General features: G+C 39.3%; 1 protein-coding gene across 3 annotated transcripts in view; it reads left to right on the top strand.

Annotated features, from left to right (window-relative positions):
• LOC150076474 (uncharacterized) overlaps positions 1 to 20,371 on the top strand; it is a 187,589-nt gene that overhangs the window by 87,511 nt on the left and 79,707 nt on the right. For all 3 annotated transcript variants that reach the window (XM_090388102.1, XM_090388101.1, XM_090388104.1), the window contains one exon: positions 11,433 to 11,496. In XM_090388102.1, the coding sequence (XP_090244228.1) occupies positions 11,433 to 11,496 (64 nt within the window). The remainder of the gene's footprint in view (positions 1 to 11,432; positions 11,497 to 20,371) is intronic.

The following is a 20,371-nucleotide window of genomic DNA, read 5'->3' as shown; positions in this document are numbered from 1 at the left end:
ATGAAGTCTGTCAGTGAGAAACTGCCAAGAGGAATGCAAGTTTACCTTCTAGAGCCTTTCCTAAGAAAAATGTAAATTTTGAGATGAAAATAATACCATCAAAAACAACATGTTGTTGCCAACCATTCAATGTGTATTTCCTTTGTTAATACAGATTATTTGCGAAACATGTTGAGGCATAGCCTACTAGTGTACAGGCTGTGGAACAAAATCAAGATGGTGACAATAATAGGCATTACTTGAAAGACTCATCTGGGCTGAAAAATATAATATAATTTTGAGGTTTACAATTAAAGAAAATAATGCTCTTTTCCAAATTTAGAAAACTTTTCTAGATCTGCTAAAGAAAATAAAATACTAATACATGAAGTACTTTTAATTTTTAAAGGGGGAAAAAAATTTTCCCCTGTTTAGTAATGCAGAATTTTTTTTTTTCAAATTAAGTAATGCAGAATGAAGTAATATGAAATCTGAGCTAAATATACAGTTTTGATGTCCAGATCTTTATTTAGCATTAGTTGAAGCATATGATGCAAGAAAGCAAGCTTATATAGCATCAGCCAAAAAAAAAAAAAAACCTTCCCATTTCACCCATCCGGTCACTCCAAATGTTTGTCTAGTTCAGCCTTAAATTTATTTATGCTATCAACTTCCACAACAACAGATGGAAATCTGTTCCAGCAATCAAGCTACCCATTGGCTGAAGGCAAACTTCCACACATCTATTCTACAACTCTATCCTCAATTTGAATCTATGCCCCATCGGGTTCCTAGTCTAAGCAAGAGGAAGTATCCCATCAGCATTGAGCCTGCTCAAACCATTCAATGTGTATTTCCTTTGATTGAACTAATTGATTTTTAATTGAACTAATTAAAAATATATAACTATTTTTCTTCATTCTTCTGAAGATATTATGTGGTTTTTGTAATTTTGGCACCTCAATCAGATCACCTCGCAGATGCCTACTCTCCAGATGCTGCAATTTGCAGCACTTAAGCCTTTCTTCATAAGCGCACTCCTTTGTTCCTCTCACCAATCTTGTTGCTCTTCTCTGTACTCATTCCAGCAAATCTACATCCTTCCTAAAATGAGGCCTCCAGACCTGTATACAGAACTCAGTGTGGCCTGACCATTGCCTTATGCAAAGGGATAATCACCTCCTTGTCTCTGCTAGCAAAATTCCTATATATCATTGACAAAACTCCATGACCTCCTTTGGCCGCCTGTCTGCACTTCTCAGTTCTCCACCTCCCTGTGTGTAGTACTACAGAGTTTGTATGTTTCTCTTGGGTTACTGCTACCCGTATGCAGTACTTTGCATTTAGCATTAGTGCATTATTTGAGGCATATAATGCAAGAAAACAAGCTTATATAGCATCAGCCAAAAAAAAAAAAAAAAACCCTTCCCATTTCACCCATCTGATCACACCAAATTTTTGTCTAGTTCAGCCTTAAATTTATTTAAGCTATCAACTTCCACAACAACAGTTGGAAGTCTGTTCCAGCAATCAACCGTCCCGTTGGCTAAAGGAAAACTTCTGCACATCTATTAATAAATAAATAAATAAATAAATTTTCTGTTTATACTCTGGGACGACCAAACGGTCAGTGGAGTTAACAAGATAGACAGAATACAAGGAACAGCACCGTATTCAGTAGTCACGGGCTTGAACCCCGGTCATTCAAGGCACGTGTACTTATGCACCCACACGCCTGACCACTAGGCTACGGCGGCCTATATTCTACAACTGCTTTCCTCAATTTGAATCTATCCCCCCTCAGGTTCTTAGTCTGAGCAAGCGGACGTATCCTGTCAGCATTGAGCCCGCTCAAACCATTCAAGGCCTTAGACATCAGTCAGATCACCTCGTAGGTGCCTAGTCTCCAGATGCTGCAACTTGCAGAACTTAAGCCTTTCTTCATAAGCACACCCATTTGTTTCTCTCACCAATCTTGTTCTCCTTCTCTGTACTCATTCTAGCAACTCTACATCCTTCCTAAGTTTGTTGATGTTAAACTTCAGTTGCCACTTCTCAGCCCACCTGCCTAACTTTTCTAGATTCTGTTACAGTAGCATACTGTCTTTAGTGTCATTAACAACCCTGCCAACACATGTATCATCTGCAAACTTGGACATTATGCCTGACATACCTTCATCGATATCATTGATAAATACACAAAACAACAATGGGCCCAGCACCAAACCCTAGGGGACTCCACTAATAACATTAGTCCATGTAAAGCAGTGTCCATTTATTACCACTCTCTGCTGTCTCCCACTCAATCATCCCTTTATCCATTGCAGCAACTTGCACTTAATGGCATACCACTCCAATTTGTACAGCGGTCTACCATGTTTAACAGTATCTAAAGCTTTCCCGAAATCTAAGTATATGATATCAAAATTATTTTTAGCATCCAGTTCCTTTGTGACCACATTGTTGTATCCAATCAAATTAGTCAGACAAGACTTCCCCCTTAACAAACCCATGCTGTGTCTGAACTATTGCTGCTGTCTTGTCCAAGTGATCCTATATCACCTCTTTAACCAGTGACTCCATTATTTTCCCCGGAACAGAGGTCTATAATTATGTGTGTAACCCTTTGAACCCGCTATGTGAATTGGGGATACATTTGCACATCTCCAGTCCATGGGGACCTCCCCTGACTCTAAGGATGCTCTCACAATTATGACTAAGGATTTGCTTACTTCCCTTTCTCTCTCTTTCATTATAACTGGATAGATTCCATCTCCCCGGATACTTTTTTTTATGTTTAACTTCAACAATTTCTCCTCCACTTTGCTCTCAGCTATCACAAAATCGCTTAGCTCCCTGTTAGAGTTTGATAAACTTCTGGCATTCCCCTCATTGAATAACTCCTCATGTGCGAATGTAGATGCAAAATACTCATTCAATTTATCAGCTACTTGAGCAGGATCATCAATAGTCGAACCATCTATGTTAAGTGGACCAATTTGATTCATCCCCTTCCTTCTAGAGTTTACATCGCGACTTTTTTTTCAGCCTTGACCTGTACTTGTTAAGTAAATCTTCAGATCTTTTAAAGTCATTAGTGCCAACAATATCACCTTTTATGCCCTTAAAAGATGATGTCTGCTCTACAACGTCATCAACTTTTGCCCCTTGCAGACATACACTGTATACTTGTTCAGAACTTACATTAATTTCAGCAAAATAATAGAGATTTATTTATAAAAATATAGCTTGTAATTTAAAATATATTTTGCATTGTCCACAGATTGACTTAAAATTACTAATATTATTTTTAATCGAATATCACCAAAAAAGACAAATCAATTAAAAACTCAGAGGCACTGTTGTTATCAGTTGCAAAGCTACTGGCTTTTCTCTGGGCAGCTGATAGCCTCCGTTAGCAAACTTGTGTTGAACAGTGAACAACACATCAAATCAAAATTAGCAACTAATTTGTGTGCAGAAGTGGAAAATGTAACAAATGACAGGAAAATATAACATTTATTATCAAATGATATCAACACACATTAATTGTAACCCCATTCTCCAGTTGGCCAACACAATTCATTATTAGTGGCTTAATGTTAAATAATTTGCATTATTTTTTTTATTCAAGAATCTTTCTGCATTTGGCTCTTTGTTTAGATTGAGTATATTATTCACCATTTGAAATGTTTGCCACTAGTCACAACAGTGCATTTGAGTTTTTAATGAATAATTGATTCATCTGTTTTGGTGCTGTTATTTTATTAAAAATAATATTAGTAATTTTAGATTGATTCATGGGTAATGATGTTATCTCTAAAGTGAGAATAAACCCAAGCCTGTTGCTGTTACAGAAAGAAACAATGTTCCCAAGATAGCAAGAAGAAAAAAAGAAGCATCTGTTATCAAAATTTTTCAACACTTGCATTGAATTGTAATCCTTTTCCTTTACTTAACGGCTGCATATTGCTATATTGCAGTGATTTTCCTCCTTCTGGTTAATACATGCAACTAAAACAATGATGACCTGGATATCAAAGAATTTTAAGTTGAGAGGTGATGTTGTTAGCATTAGCATTAGTAGAGGCATTTGATGCAAGAAAGCAAGCTTATGCAGCATCAGCCAAAAAAAAAAACCCACTTCCACTTCACCCCTCTGTTCGTTCAAAATACCTGTCCAGCTGAGCCTTAAACTTATTTAGGCTATCAACCTCCACCACAAGGGATGGAAGTCTGTTCCACCAACCAACCACCCGCTGGCTAAAGGCAAATTTCCGCACGTCTATCCTACATCTGTCTTTCCTCAATTTGAATTTATGCCCTCTCAGGTGATTTTTCTGAGCTACAGGAAGAATCCCATCAGCATTGAGCATGCTTAAACCATTCAAGGCTTTATACACCTCTATCAGATCACCTCGCTGGTGCCTAGTCTCCAGACTGTAATTTGCAAAACTTAAGCCTTTCTTCGTAAGAGCACCCCTTTGTTCCATTCACTAATCTTGTTGCCCTTCTCTGTACTCGTTCCAGCAGCTCTACATCCTTCTTGAAATGAGGCCTCAGACCTGTATACAGTACTCTAGGTGTGGCCTGACCATCGCCTTATACAATGGAATAATCACCTCCTTATCCCTGCTGGAAAAATTCCTGTATATCATTGATAATACTCCATGAGCTACTCTTGCAGCCCGTCTGCACTGCTCAGAGAACTTCATATCTGCCTGCACAACCACCCCCAAGTCCCTTTCATTCTCTACCACTGTCAGTGTAGTACCACAGAGTTGATACGTTGCTCTGGGGTTGCTGTTTCCCATGTGTAGTACTTTACATTTGTCAATGTTAAACTTCATTTGCCACCTCTCAGCCCATCTGCTCAACCTTTCCAGATCCTGTTGCAGCAGCATAGTGTCAGTGGTGTCCTTGACAACCCTGCCAACCTTTGTATCGTCTGCAAACTTGGACATTAAGCCCGATATACCATCATCAATATCATTTATAAATACAGAAAACAATAATGGACCCAACACTGAGCCCTGAGGGACTCCACTAATAACATCAATCCACGATGAGCAGTGTCCATTGATTACCACTCTCTGTCTTCTCCCCCTCAACCACCCCTTTATCCATAGCAGCAATTTGCCTCCAATGTCACACTGCTCCAATTTGTGTAGCAGTCTTCCATGTGCAACAGTATCAAAAGCCTTTCTAAGATCCAAGTATATAATATCAAAGTTATTCCCTGCATGTGCTACATGATAGCTTTGATGTAGAAGTTTTCAGGATACCAAATTGTATTTAAAAATACTCACGTTTTGCTGAGTTATACATTATTGGTATTTTCAAGGTCACGGTAATTTTACCGAGTCAGCCATTTGGATGTTCCAGGAGATAAAACTACAGCAGTGCCACCTGCTTGGTCAGTGATGACTAGAAATTCGGCATAAATTGCGTAAAATTATGACATCACTTGGCAGCTTCATCACTGAATAAGAGCTACTCCATTTATATGGCTGCGGCAGGTTTAGTAGTTTAATTTGTTAATTTGTTAAACTACTAAAGCACCGAAAGATATATGCTCCCAGAAGGGCCTTCCATGGCGGAAAGGTTTCAGTGGAGACATCAGACGAAACCCGTTTCAAAAGGTCCACACACGACCTTTTCAACTAAATTGTGATCCAAGAAAGCAACAGGAAACTACTTGGATTATCCTTCCCTTGAAAACTTCAATGATAGCAAGCAAAATAAACCACGGCCCCGAGTCTCGGCGTCCCTTGAATGGGGCAGGGGTGCTAAGAATCTCCGAGCTTGCGTCGAAGAATTTTCTGAAACTAGCTAGATGGAACGTTAGAAGCCTACTACAACCAGGAAAACTAGCCAATGCTTTACAAGAAATGGAACGCATTAACATCAACATACTTGGGTTAAGTGAAACCAAATGGCCTGGAACAAAGAAGTTTATATCAAACGACCACCACGTCTTCTGTTCCGGAGGAGAAGAGAACACCAAGCAGACGTACGGCGTCGCTTTCGTTGTCCACAAACAACTGGCCAACAAAGTCACCAGTTTCACCCCAATATCGGAACGAATCGCACTACTACAGCTAGCAGGCAACAAGATCAACCTGAATGTGCTCCAGGTCTACGCACCAACAGCGGACAAAGACGATCAAGAAATTGAATTGTTCTACGACAAACTAAGCAACACTTTAAAGTCGCTGAAGAAGCACGACATGACGGTCATCCTCGGTGACTTTAATGCCAAAATCGGTCAAGGAAAGCTACAAAACATAGTCGGAGAACATGGCTTGGGGACACGGAATGAACGAGGCGACAGACTCGTCCAGTTCTGCCAAGAAGAAAAATTTAGCATTGCCAACACTTGGTTCAAACTACCACCTCGACGACTATACACCTGGACCTCACCACAAGACTCTGACAACAATATCGTCAGGAATCAAATTGACTACATCTTAATCAACATCAGATATAAGTCAAGTGTCCTCAATGCAAAAACTTACCCCGGAGCTGACATATCATCAGACCATAACCCAGTAACAGCAACACTACGTCTCAAATTACGAGCAGTCAAACGCACAAGCGCAACAAAAAGAATCGACCTGGAGAAACTGAAGAACACCGCCAACAGACGACAAGTACAGCTTCATCTCAACACTACAATCCGATCGATCGAAGCAGTAACAACAGACGTGCAAGCATTCGGGCGTTCACTCAAACAGTGCATCAATGAAACAGCAGAAACCCTGCTAGGACATCAGGCGTCGAAAAAGAAACAACGGTGGATGACCCAGCACATACTAGACCTAATGGATGAACGGAGAATATTCAAAAACAACAACAACCGGGAAAAATACAAAGAAATACAACAAAAGATCAAACAGGAAATCCGGAAGGCGAAGGAAAAATGGATGGAAGATCAGTGTGCAGAAATCGAAGACCTAATCAAGAAAAATGACAACTATAACCTGCACAAGAAGCTTAAAGAAGCTGGAAACATCTACAAACCGGCTCCTATCCCAAGTTTATATACGGACAACAATCAACCTATACTAAGCAAACAAGCCAAACTCGACACCTGGAAGAGCTATATATACAATCTGTTCGGCACCAACAGAAAACCGGCAGAAATGCAACAACAAACACAGGAAGACAATCTCCACATATTAACATCTGAAGTGGAACATGCCATCCGAATAACAAAGCCAGGCAAGGCCTGTGGACCTGATCAGATTCATGTGGAACTGCTGAAACAACTAGACTACAGCAACATCCAACAACTAATGAAATGGTTCAATCAAATCTACAACAACAACGACATTCCATCCGAATGGCTCCAATCCATCTTTGTGGCCCTACCAAAAAAGGCTACCAGCCGGAAATGTGAAGACTTCAGGCTGATCAGTCTAATGAGCCAGGTGCTAAAAGTCTTCCTCAAGGTGATTCAGCAAAGGATAAGATGTAAGTGCGAAAGTGCACTAGGAAACACACAGTTTGGATTCTGCAGGGGACTAGGCACCAGAGAAGCAATTTTCTGTTTACAAATATTGCTACAAAGGTGCTATGAACATCAAAAAGACGTGTATATATGTTTTATTGACTACGAGAAAGCCTTCGATTCAGTAGACCACGACCGCCTAATTGACCGATTGAGAAAACTTGGGCTTGAAAACAATGATATCAACTTTATTACAACTCTCTACTGGAATCAAACAGCCCGGCTTCGCTATGACAACGATCTGACAGACCCAATTCCAATAAAAAAAGGCGTCCGGCAAGGCTGTCCATTATCTCCCATTCTTTTTAACATCTATTCGGAAATGATCTTCGACCAAACACTGGCTGACAAGAACATCGGCATAAAAGTTAACGGACACTACATCAATAACTTAAGATATGCCGATGACACAGCACTAATAGCGGATTCAGAACAAGATTTACAGACCATCTTGAACGAAGTGGACATAGAAAGCCAAGCATGGGGGCTACGAATCAACAAAAAGAAAACAAAGGTGATGAAGGTCAGCAGGACTGCAAGCAAAATCACGATCAAACTAAACAACGAAAAATTAGAGCAAATACACCGCTTCAAGTATCTCGGAGTGCTCATTGATGACCAGCTGAACCATGAGGCCGAAATCAAAAGCAGAATTGAACAAGCCAGGCAGGCATTCACCAAATGGAGAACCCTCCTCACCGACAGAAGCTTGAACATCGTGCTCAAATTACGCACATTGAAATGCTACATCTGGCCAATACTGCTCTACGGTGTAGAAACCTGGACTCTAACATCAGCCACTACAAAAAAGCTCCAGGCCTTCGAAATGTGGCTCTACCGAAGAATGCTGAAAATTCCGTGGACAGCCAAGATAACCAACGCACAGGTCCTGCAGGACATGCACACGGAACGGGACCTGCTCAAAACCATCATCAGCAGGAAATGCAAATACCTAGGTCACATCGCTAGGAACCAACAAAAATATCACCTACTACCACTCATCCTGGAGGGAAAGATCGAAGGCAAGAAACGCCCAGGCAGACCGAAAATGGCATGGCTAGATAACATCAATACCTGGCTTCACATGACAACAGCACAAATTCTACACGCAGCGCTAGACAGAGAACAATATCAAAACGAAGTCGCAAACGCCATTCGGCAGCATTAAAGAAGAAGAAGAAGAAGATTCCCTGCATCCAGTTCTTTTGTGACTGCATCATAGTATCCAATCAAGTTGGTCAGGCAAGACTTCCCCTTAACAAAACCATGCTGTGTCTGAGCTATAACTGAAGTCTTGTCTAAATGATCCTGCAGTGCTTCTTTAACCAGTGCCTCCATTAATTTTCCTGGAACAGAAGTTAAGCTCACAGGTCTATAATTACTTGTGTCAGCCTTTGATCCTCCTTTGTGAATTGGGGTCACATTTGCACATTTCCAGTCTATGGGTACCTCCCCTGAGTCCAAGGAAGCTCTCATAATTATGGCTAAGGGTTTGCTTACTTCCTTTGCTGCCTGCTTTAATATAACTGGATAGATCCCATCCACCCCATATCAACTATGTTGATATAAAATCCCATATCAACTATGTTGATATAAAATATTTTTATTGTCTACATATGAGGAACTCATTCCTGAAGTTATGCCGTGTATTTTTGAGACACCCTGTATATGTTTAAAATGCAACAAACAAATATGTTTAAAATGCAACCCCGGGTGCCTTTCTTGGGTTTATCTTCAACAGTTTCTCCTCCACTTTACTCCCAGTTATTTCAAGATTCTGTAGCTTACTGCTAGAGTTGAATACACCTCTGGCATTCCCCTCGCTGAATAAGTTCTTTGAATGCTTCCTATTTTGAATTTGCTGTTGGTAACATCATCAGTTGGTCCCACTGCATAGAATTTAAATACTGTCTCAGTCCATCGTAGTCGCCTTTACGGAAGCAATAACCCTTCCCTTTACCGCTAATGGTAGTTACCTCTTTGAGTAAATCCCACTTCAGCACACTGTGATCACTGCCACCTAGTGGTTCATTTATCTGCAGATTCTTAATGCATGAAGAATCACTGCTGATAATCAAATCAAGAATATTACTCCCTCTAGTTGCCTCCCGAACATGCTGATGTAGAAAACAATCATCCAATAAATCCACAAAAGCCCTGCTAGTGTGTGAGTGACCAGCCCCCAAATTCCAGTCAATATCTGGGAAATTAAAATCTCCCATTATAAGACACTCTGATTTACTGGCCCACTCTATTTCCCTGTACAGTTCCTTATTATACTCATCAGAGTCATTAGGCCTATAGCACACTCCTACTCTCAATTTTGATCTCCCAATGTTTATGTCAATGTCACACCAAACTGACTCCACACTGCACTGTCCAGCGATGTCGACTGGCTTCACTTCCTTGGTTTTTATGTGTTTCTTAACTAATAGCATAACCCCTCCCCCCCTTCCTATCCTGTCTATCCTTTCTGTAGACGTTGTACTCCCCAAATTGCAGTTCTGCATCCCTTATATCTGTGTGACACCACGTCTCTGATATCCCAACAATATCTGCCTTCAATGTTTTGAGCAATACCTCAAATTCATCAAATTTATTTACTAAACTCCTAGCATTGGTGTACACGCAAGTATACCTGCACCTGTTTCTATTCTTAGCTACCCTAACACAACCCATGTGTTTACTTGTACCGCAATGGCTCCCAGCAGTCTCTGAAATACCATGCATCTTGTTTTTCAGGCTTCTGCTCATTCTAATAGAAGCAGTGCAAGAATCTCTTTCACCTCTGCCAGTGGCTACTGTTAATCTATTGGTCTTTGTCTCTCCCCAAGCTAGCAGTTTTCCGACCCACCTAACACTGCCTCGATAGCATCAGCAAATATTCTTGCACCCTTTCTATTTAAGTGTATCCCATCCCTGTAGAAGCAATCTCTCCTGTTAACAAGTACAGTCCAGGCTGAAAAAAATTCTGCCCCTCGAGCCTTGCACAATCTTTCCAGGGCCGAATTGATCGACAAGGCTCTCATCATATACTCCCTCCTATCGTGTCTGGGCAGAATTGCAGACACTTTCAAGTTCAACCCTAATTCACGGCTTTTGTTCAACAGTGACCTGTACTTGTTAAGTAATTCTGCCGGTCTCCTACTCTTAATATTATTAGTGCCAACGTGTACAACTATATCACCTTTTGTGCCCTTAAAAGATGATATTCGCTCTACAACGTCATCAACCTTTGCCCCTGGCAGACATACCCTGGTCCTGTTCCACCTATCTTTTTTACAAAGCATGTTCCCCGTTTCCCTGACAATAGAGTCACCAACAACTACTAGTTCCTTCGGGACCAGCGCATTCTGCCTTAGGGGTTGTCTCTGTGTCACGCGATGCCCAAGTGCAAGCTCTGGCGTTGATGTGGGCAGCTGAGAGCTTGATGGGCCCCTCAATTTAGTTTCTTCGAGGGCATCCACCCTGTCCTGTAAGGGAGTGGTTGACCATCCAGTAACCAATCAGGTAATTTTTGAAGGTGTGTTTACATGATTTAATACTTAATGGTCTCTCTCTCTCTCTCTCTTTTTACATTATCTCCCTTAGATTAAAATTCTTTATTTTTATTGCCAAGATTAATTGTGCATGTGACCAAGGAATCATCAGAGGTTCTGGAATGTGGTGTTGCTAATGCAGTGTAATAATTTGTAGTTAATTCTTAATAGCAGACAAATTATTACTTTATATCTAAGCTTATGAACTAAAAAATGAATTTTTAGTTATTTTAAATATATTCATTTGATTTCCAAGATACAAGACTAAACAATATTTAACTTCTCATGGTTGGCAAGGTGTTGGCAGGTAAACTCTCTTAAAGTCCAAAATGTTAAGAAGAATATTTTATTTCATTATACTATTTTAAATTAAGTTTATTAATTTTTCATTATACTTGCAGGACATAATGAGCCAGTTGGTTGAGTTGAATGCAATGTGGACTGATGTTCAGAAAGATTTCATAGGTAATTATTAGATTTATTGTAAATCAGTATGGTATGCACAATTGTAATTTTTTATTGAATATGTGTGCATGATATACATAAGCTGCTCTGTTACTAGTAGTAATAGTATAGTTGAATTGAATTGTGCTTAGCTCTATTTGCTTTAGAAAATAAAGAGAACAAAGCAAATGCATTTTTACATTATAATAATCAAATTGAAAAATTAATTATTGATACTGATATAATAATCAAATTGAAACAGAGAATAGTCATTAGGAAATAAGTTCATTTTTCATGTTTAAAAATGTGAACACAGAACATGCCAATCGGGGAATCAGTCACACTATTATGAAGTTATTCCCCTTCCCTTTCTTGCTTGGACATTGTAATCATTCAGAGGAGTAGTGTATGTGACTGAGGGACTGCTTTTTTATTTCCAGTAGAATTTTAATAAAATTTGTTATTTTTAAAAAACAGGTGTAAGAGCATAGCACTTATAAATTTAAATTTTGCATTTAATAAGTATTAATCCAGAAAAGGGTCAAGTGTAGGTTTATTGCAAGCAGATTTTTTTTTAGAAATTAAAGAGAAATAGGTGTCTTGCAAGCCTTTTACCGTCATGTTTTTTACAATTGAGGCTCCTGCTGGGTTAAAAGTTCTAATAGCAAACTGATTCAAATCTGACAGTGATACCTTTCAAATGTTAAACTGCAAGATGCAGAACTCGTGTTAATATTGTTGAGATTTTAATGTCAGATTAAAATCTCAGCAAGCGTTGAATTTTAATCAATATGAATAGTCAGCATTAATAGATGTGCTGACGTTTCTGATAGAGATCTGAAGCAGCAGTGAATGCAATAGGGCACTATTTTGATAGTATAGTTGAAACTTGGTGTATAGTAATAGAGGCATGTGATGCAAGAAAGCAAGCATATGAGCTTATGTAGCATCAGCCAAAAATAAAATCTCACAACCATTCTCTCTAAAAGTTTGCCCAGTTCCTCCTTGAATTTATTTAAGCTATCAACTCTTCCACAACAACACATGGAAGTTTGTTCCAGCAATTAAACACCCCTGGCTAAAGGCAAATTTCCACACATCTATATTCTACAGCTGTCTTTTCTCAATTTGAATTTATGCCCCTAGGTTCATAATCTGAGCAAGTAGAAGAATCCCGTCAGGATTCAGCGTGCTCAGCCCATTCAAGGCCTTATACACCTCAATCAGATCACCTCGCAGGTGTCTAGTCTCCAGCCACTGCAATTTGCAGAACTTAAGCCTCCCTTGCTAAGAAGACCCCTTCATTCCCTTCAACTATCTTGTTGCCCTTCTCTATACTCGTTCTAGCAACTCTGCATCCTTCCTAATTTGAGGCCTCCAGACCTGTACGCAGTACTTGAGGCATAGCATGACCATTGCCTTATATAAAGGGATAATCACCTCCTTTTCTCTACTAGCAAAATTCCTTTATATCATTGACAAAACCCCATGACTTGCTCTTGCAGCCTGTCCGCATTGCTCAGAAAACTTCATATCTGACTGCAAATTACTCCCAGGTCTTTTTCATTTTCTACCACCCTGTAGTACCACACTGTTGGTATGTTTCTCTGGGGTTACTTCTACCCATATGCCATACTTTGCCAAAGATTTCAATTGCCACTTCTCAGCCCATCTGCCCAAATTTTTTAGATTCTGTTGCAGTAGCACCCTGCCATTACTGTCATTAACAACCCTGCTAACCTTTCTATCATCTCAAAACTTTGGCACTAAGCCTGATATAGCTTCATCAATATCATTGATAAATATACAAAACAACAGTGGGCCCACACCGAACCATGTGGGACTCCACTAATAACATTAGTCCACGAAGAGCAGCATCCATTGATTACCACTCTTGTCTTCTCCCACTCAACCACTCTTTTATCCATTGTAGCAGCTTACCCTTAATACCATTCTGCTCCAGTTTGTACAGTAGTCTTCCATGCACAACAGTGTCAAAAGCTTTCCTGAAATCCAAGTATAGTTAACCCCCACTATTCGCGGGGGTTACGTTCCTGAGAAATTACTGAGTTATGGCTCCCGTGGTAATAGAAGGGTTCCGTTCCAAAGTATGAAATATATAAGAAAAACTAGTCTAAAATTTTGTCTATGTATGTATTATATGTACCTTCATAATATGACTATGTACATAGACAGTACATAGTGAAATGCAAGCATATGGCATCGAAATGAAAATAAGAAACAATTTAATATTAAATGTAATATTTATTAGAAATTTCAAACCAGCATCTTTGCTAGCTAAAAAACATCCCATCAGTGCTATCACCAGTTTCGCTAAAGTGTTGATAAAGGTGTTTTGCCTTTTCACGAATGATGAGTGAACTTAACGGAATTTTATTTTTAGTTCGGTCTTCTATCCACAGATTTAAAGGTTTTTTCCATTTTTTCTAATTTAACTTCACAAGTTACAGAGCAAATTTTTGAAGCAATTAGTGCGTTTTCATGGACACTATGGCGATTTTTTTCTTCCGATTTCTTGATTGATCGTACCGTTGACTCATTGATTTTATAATGTTTTGCCACTGAAGAGACACTTTCACCATTAGAAATTTTATCTAATAACTCAATTTTATTCGCTCATGTCATCACCTTTGATCTTTTCACATTTCTCTTGTTATTCGTAGCCATATTTTTGTACGGGTTAGAAAGAACTTGTCCAAATAAAGTCACTTTCTTCCGTTAACACACTCAAAAAAGTCTGTTTTACACTGCAAAATGGTAGATTTATCACTTTTGTAAGCATATCAATTTATAAATTGATAAATTTATTCAATTTATAATCATATAAATTAAAAGCAAACGACGAAACCTTCCATGACAAGCGCATAACACATACTGAACAAGGATTAGCGAGAAACATCTACGATCACGATTTTGTCACCCCCCTCCCACCCACTGAGCGCTGTTTTGACTGGGAAAGATAATTTTAGCCACGCCCATGTTTTTTTATTGCGGAAAATGTTCACGCTGCTTTAAAATTCACATTTTTTTTAGGTTTTATTTTATGTTAAATCAGCGACCGCGAATGCAGATACCGCGAATAGCGGGGATTTACTGTATATGATATCAAAATTATTTTTTGCATCCATTTCCTCTGTAACTACATCATACTATCCAATCAGATTTGTCAGGCAAGACTTTCCCTTAACAAACCCATGCTGTGTCTGAATTATTGCTTCAGTTTTGTCTGGATGATCCTGCAATGCATCTTTAACCAGTGATTCCATTATTTTACCCGGAACAGAAGTTAAGCTAACTGGTGTGTAATTACTTGTCACCTTTCAATTCCCCTGAGTCCAAGGATGCTCTCATAATTATGGCTAAGAGTTTGCCTACTTCCTTTGCTGCCTCATTTAATATAACTGGATAGATCTCATCCATCCCAGGAGCCTTTCTTTGTTTAACTTCAACAATTTCTCCTCCACTTTGCTCTCAGTTATTACAAAGCTCCCTGTTATAGTTTGATAAACATCTGGCATTCCCCTCATTGAATAACTCCATGTGTGAATGTAGAAGCAAAATACTCATTCAGTTTGTTAGCTATCTGAGCAGGATCATCAACTGTCAAACCATCGATATCAAGTGGACCAATTTGATTCAGCCCCTTCCTTTTAGAGTTTATATAAGTAAAGAAGTTCTTGTTGTTTTTCTTAGCATCTATGCCAAAGATTTCTCGTAATCTGCCTTTGCTTGCCTAATCTTCTTTGCGACTTGATTACAGACTAGTTTATATCTACCATAGGCTTCTGTGTCGCCTGATAATTTATATGCATCCCATGCATTTTTCTTCTCTGCCACGAGTCTCATTAGCTCATTTGACAACCATTTAGGCCTAAACCTTGAATAATATTTCTTAATTGGTATGAAAAGCCTAGTAGCTTCCACGATTAATTCCGTGAATGCTTCCCACTTAGAATTTGCTGTTGGTAACATCATCAGTTGGTCCCACTGTGCAGAATTTAAAAACTGTCTGAGACCACTGTAGCCACCTTTACTGAAGCAAAAACCCTACCCTTTACCCCTGATGGTAATTATATCATTAAGTAAATCCCACATCAGTACACTGTGATCACTGCCACCTAGTGGTTCCTTTATCTGCAAATTCTTAATACATGAATAATCACTGCTGATAACCAGATCAAGGGTATTACCCTCTCTTGTTGCCTCTCAAACATGCTGCTGCAGAAAACAACCATCCAATAAATCTACAAAAGTCTTGCTAGTGTGCGAATGATGAACTCACAAGTTCCAGTCAATATCTGGGAAGTTCTTCTTCTTCTTCTTTGGTCCTTAGCTGGCAGCTGGGGGAGGCGGTTGGCCACGCAACCAGTATGCTGCTGTAGGTGCCGCAGGGTTTCGGACTTGCTCTGTGATGTTCTTCCATACTTTATGATCCATGGCGTCAGTCCTGGCCTGGTTAAGGTCGAGACGTCGGCTCTTCAAGTCATTTTCCACTTGCTTGGCCCACGTTTTCCTAGGCGCGGTCCGTTGGATGCTCCATTGGGTGGGTCGTTGTCTCCAAAGGAGTGTGGATGGTATTCTGTTCGTGCTCATTCTACATACGTGGCCAAACCATCCAAGCCTTCACTTCTGGATTTGGTCGGCAATGGTTGGTTGCTGTTGGCATCTGGCGTGGATGGTATCATTAGTGATGCGGTCGCGAAGAGAGATGCCCAAGATCTGCCGCAGGCATCGCATTTGGAATACCTCAAGTTTGTTCAAATCTAACTTGAGACAAATCCATGTTTCCGATCCGTAAAGAAGAATGGGCAGGATCAAAGTCCGGAAGAGTCGGATTTTAGTCTTTGTGGAAATGTTGGTCCTCTTCCACAGACACCATTTGAGCGAGGCGAACGCAGTGGCCGCCTGTCCAATTCTGCTGTGGATTTCCATGGTGGATGCAACTTTCTTCTCCTGGACCAGCGACCCAAGGTATTTAAATTCCTGCACTTGCTCGATCTGGACGCCTTCGAGATAGATGGTGGCTTGCGACCCATCTGTTGTCAGGGCCTTTGTCTTACCAGCATTGATCTTCAAACCGTATAGCCGGGCAATGCGGGCAATGTCGTAGAGGATGTCCGTGGCTTCAGCGTCGTTACCGGCAAGGATAGCACTATCATCAGCAAACATCAGGTCAGTCACATAGTGATCCTTGTCATATTGTATGCCCTGTCTGTTTCTGAATGCTTGCCTCATAATGGCGTCGACCACGATGTTGAAAAGCAACGGGAGGCTACATCCCCTTGGCGGACTCCAGTTTGGATCGTAAATTCCTCAGATAAATCGTTCTGGATGCGCACCTTGCTGGTTAAACCGTTGTATGCAGTTTGGAGGAGTGTGATGACTTTTCGAGGGACATGTTCAACCTCTAGTAGTTTCCATAAGGCAGGCCGGTGGACGCAGTCGAAAGCAGACTTAAAGTCAATGAAAACAATGACGGTTCGCTGTCCACACCGGATCCTCTCCTCCATCAGCTGACGAATGGCAAAGATTTGATCACAGCATCCTCGCCCGGGTCTAAATCCTGCCTGTTCTTCTCGACTGGTTTGCTCGCGATGTTTTTGCAGTCTTGACTGGATGATCTTCATAAAGACCTTTCCGATGATGGAAAGGAGGCTGATGCCACGGTAGTTCTTGCAGGCCCGGTTATCACCTTTCTTGTGGATCAGTACGATCTGGGAAGTTAAAATCCCCCATTATAAAACATTCTGATTTACTAGCCCACTCGTTTTCTGTACAATTGTTTGTTATACTCAGAGTCAATAGGCCTATAACACACTCCTACTCTTATGTGGGTCCCTACTCCAGTGGTATGTGATCATTCATCTGTCTGATGCTTAGACAAAAGTTAAATGAGTTTGTTAATGTGCACAGTACAATACATTTCATGTGCAAAAGCAAATAGTAATAATTCACAATTTATAACAAATGAACAAAAAGCAATGACTTTTATGCATAAACTGAGAAAATTTCATTTCTCTGCATCTGCTACATTCCCCATTCATTCCTCCAACCAGCAGATGGCAACAAATATAATATCTAGTGCTGCAACTATAGTATATGGTATATGGATAGGCTATGTAATAAAAATATAAATAATAATAATTGCCAGATTTCTTTTGGGCCAACTTGAGAAAACTTGACTAATTGTTTCTAAAAGAGTGAATATAAAATTTCATAAAAATCCATTCACTGAGAATCAAGTTATTACATATAAATAGTTAGACAAAAAAATAATAATTGTTGAATTTCTATTGATCTGATTTTAATGAAATTTGGGTCAAGTATGAAAATTTTTCTAAAAGGCCCAAATGTATATTTTGAAAATCCATCCACAGAAAGTCAAATTATTAGTAAGGATAGAAAAAATAATAATAAATAGTAATTTCCAGATATATATTAGTTTGATTTTTTTAATGAAATTTGAAATTACTCAATAAATCTTTTTAAAAGGCTCAGATATAAAATTTCATGAAAATATAACCACTGGGAGTAGAATGTTACGTGAGAATGGACAAACGAACATTGCAAAGTCAATAGTTGCATTATGCAGATCGATCCACTGGGAGTAGAGTTGTTACATGAGAATGGACAGATGAACATTGTAAAGATAATAGGTGCATTATGCAAACATATATTGGCAAATGATGCAAGAAAGCAAGCTTATACAGCACCAGCCAAAAAAAAAAAAAAAAAAAAAAACCAAAACCAACACTTCCCATTTCACTTATCCATTTCCCTCCAGTCGTTTGTGTAGTTCTTCCTTGAATTTGTTTAAATTATCAACTTCCATGTGCTAATGCATAAAAAAAAATTTTAAAAAAAGAAGTGGTTTCCACAGCATATGTGGCGTCTATTAGTAGTACAATAAAAACAGTATTACAAAACATATTGGATCTAGATAAGTATGTTAAAAGTTTTTATAAGTTGGTTTCATGAAACTGAACTTATTGCAGTATTTGTAAGGCATTGTAAAAGACTTTCTCCCTTCCCCTCCCCACATACAGACTTAGTTCACCACAATTGCATACATAAAAAAAAAAAAAAAAACTGCATGTGTACCCTGTATGCACAAAAGATGTTTCATGTGTAAACATCTTTGACGAAAATCAGAACCATTTTAAAGTTGAACAGCTAGAACCAAAATCATGAACAATATAATGTTTTATGCTCAGAAGCCTACTAACTCTACTGAATCGTTGTTAGCGACATTAGTGTCATACTACAGTCCGAAATATTTAGTTGTGCGTGTGCATAAAACAATATAATGTTTTATGCACACGCCCGCTGCCTACTGGATCAGGTGCGCCGCTAAGGTTTTTGGCACCCCTAGGCAGAAATGTATTTGGTGCCCTTGAGATATTTTTATTATAATAAAAATTTTGAATTTTGGCTCCCCCAGATGTTGGCACCCGTATACTCTGCTTACCAGGCTTACAGTGTTCTGCCGATCCTGTACTTAATCAATTTGGAAGAGGTTAGGCCAATAGCCTAATTACCCATTTGATTGTAGCCATTTGTTGAATAGTATGATTGCAACAATACAAGTATTTGTATTGTTACAATCCACATTTTCATTACATTCCGTTGTTAGGTGCCTAGATGTTTTCACATCAGTAATTTTCTGAGTAGTGAAAGGGATTGAATGCCACACTGCAATAACCTTTGTGTTCAATGATGCTGAAGTAAAGTACAGAGCATTGTCGAGAGTATTGAACAAGCCAACCTAAGAAAATAAAGATGGACATAGCAGTGAGTGTAGGAGAACGACACATGATATTGAGATTGCATAAAAGACAAACAGAAAATCAAGCGCTGGATTTAGCAGTGCCTTCAACCAGTAATGCTGCTCCATCTAACAACAATGTACCCGAAGTCAGTGTTAATTATGTACAGCAGAACAGTTCTCCAATTGCAGAGCGGGTGAGTTTAAATGATCAAGCTCCTTTTCTTTACACAGACTACTATTTATATAAGAACGCCCATCAAGAGTTTGAAAGGATATTTATGAGAAATGGCTTCTGTTCTGTATGCTACATTTGTGATCATCTATGGTTCAAAAACGACACAAAGAAACTAGCTGCTAAAGATGTACCATTGATACGTGCTGCATTTCCTTATGTTGACATCAATGGGATTCTTGTGTGTAATAGTTGCAGAGGATCACTTAAGAGCAACAACGTTCCAGCGCTATCTAATTGTAAAACGACTTTGTCTACCTTAAATTCCATTGCATTTATCGAAATTGGATTTAGTGACAGAGAGGCTTATTTCTCCTCACTTACCGTTCATGCAAATAAGGCACCTGAGACACACATAAAGACAATATAGCATTCTGGGCCAAGTGATCATTGTGCCTGTTTCAGTCAACACGATGGTCAATCACTTGCGAAGGGAGATTGATGACCATCATTGTATAAATGTGCATATAAAATGCAAGAAAATACACAAGTCCATCTATTTGATCAGGTTAGTAAAAAAGTGAGTGGTTAAAGCATGGCAGAATAGTGACTGGTCCAACAGTCACTATTTGGCCCGTAGGCAATATATGTACAGCAGAGTGCTTTTTACCCAACGGCCAAGTGATGCTTACAGTGGTTGTCTATATTTCTCCTAACAGTGATATACAGGATATAATTTACTTCATTCATTTTGCTTTGCTCCTGTACTCAATTCAAGGTGCAGCACTGTTAAAGAAAGATTTACATAATATACCCATGATCATGAGTGGTGATTTCAATGTTAACTTCAGATTGGAAGAAACTAAACCATTAATTACTTCCTTGCAAGAAATGTTCAATCTCAGAATGAACACTAATCCCTCAATCTCAACTAC

Source organism: Mastigoproctus giganteus, chromosome 13 (genome assembly GCF_048544385.1).
Source record: "Mastigoproctus giganteus isolate SK-2022 chromosome 13, ASM4854438v1, whole genome shotgun sequence".
In the NCBI taxonomy this organism is placed as follows: domain Eukaryota; kingdom Metazoa; phylum Arthropoda; class Arachnida; order Uropygi; family Thelyphonidae; genus Mastigoproctus; species Mastigoproctus giganteus.
The sequence above is the reverse complement of the archived record's forward strand: the minus strand, read 5'-3'. Positions and strand labels throughout refer to the sequence as shown.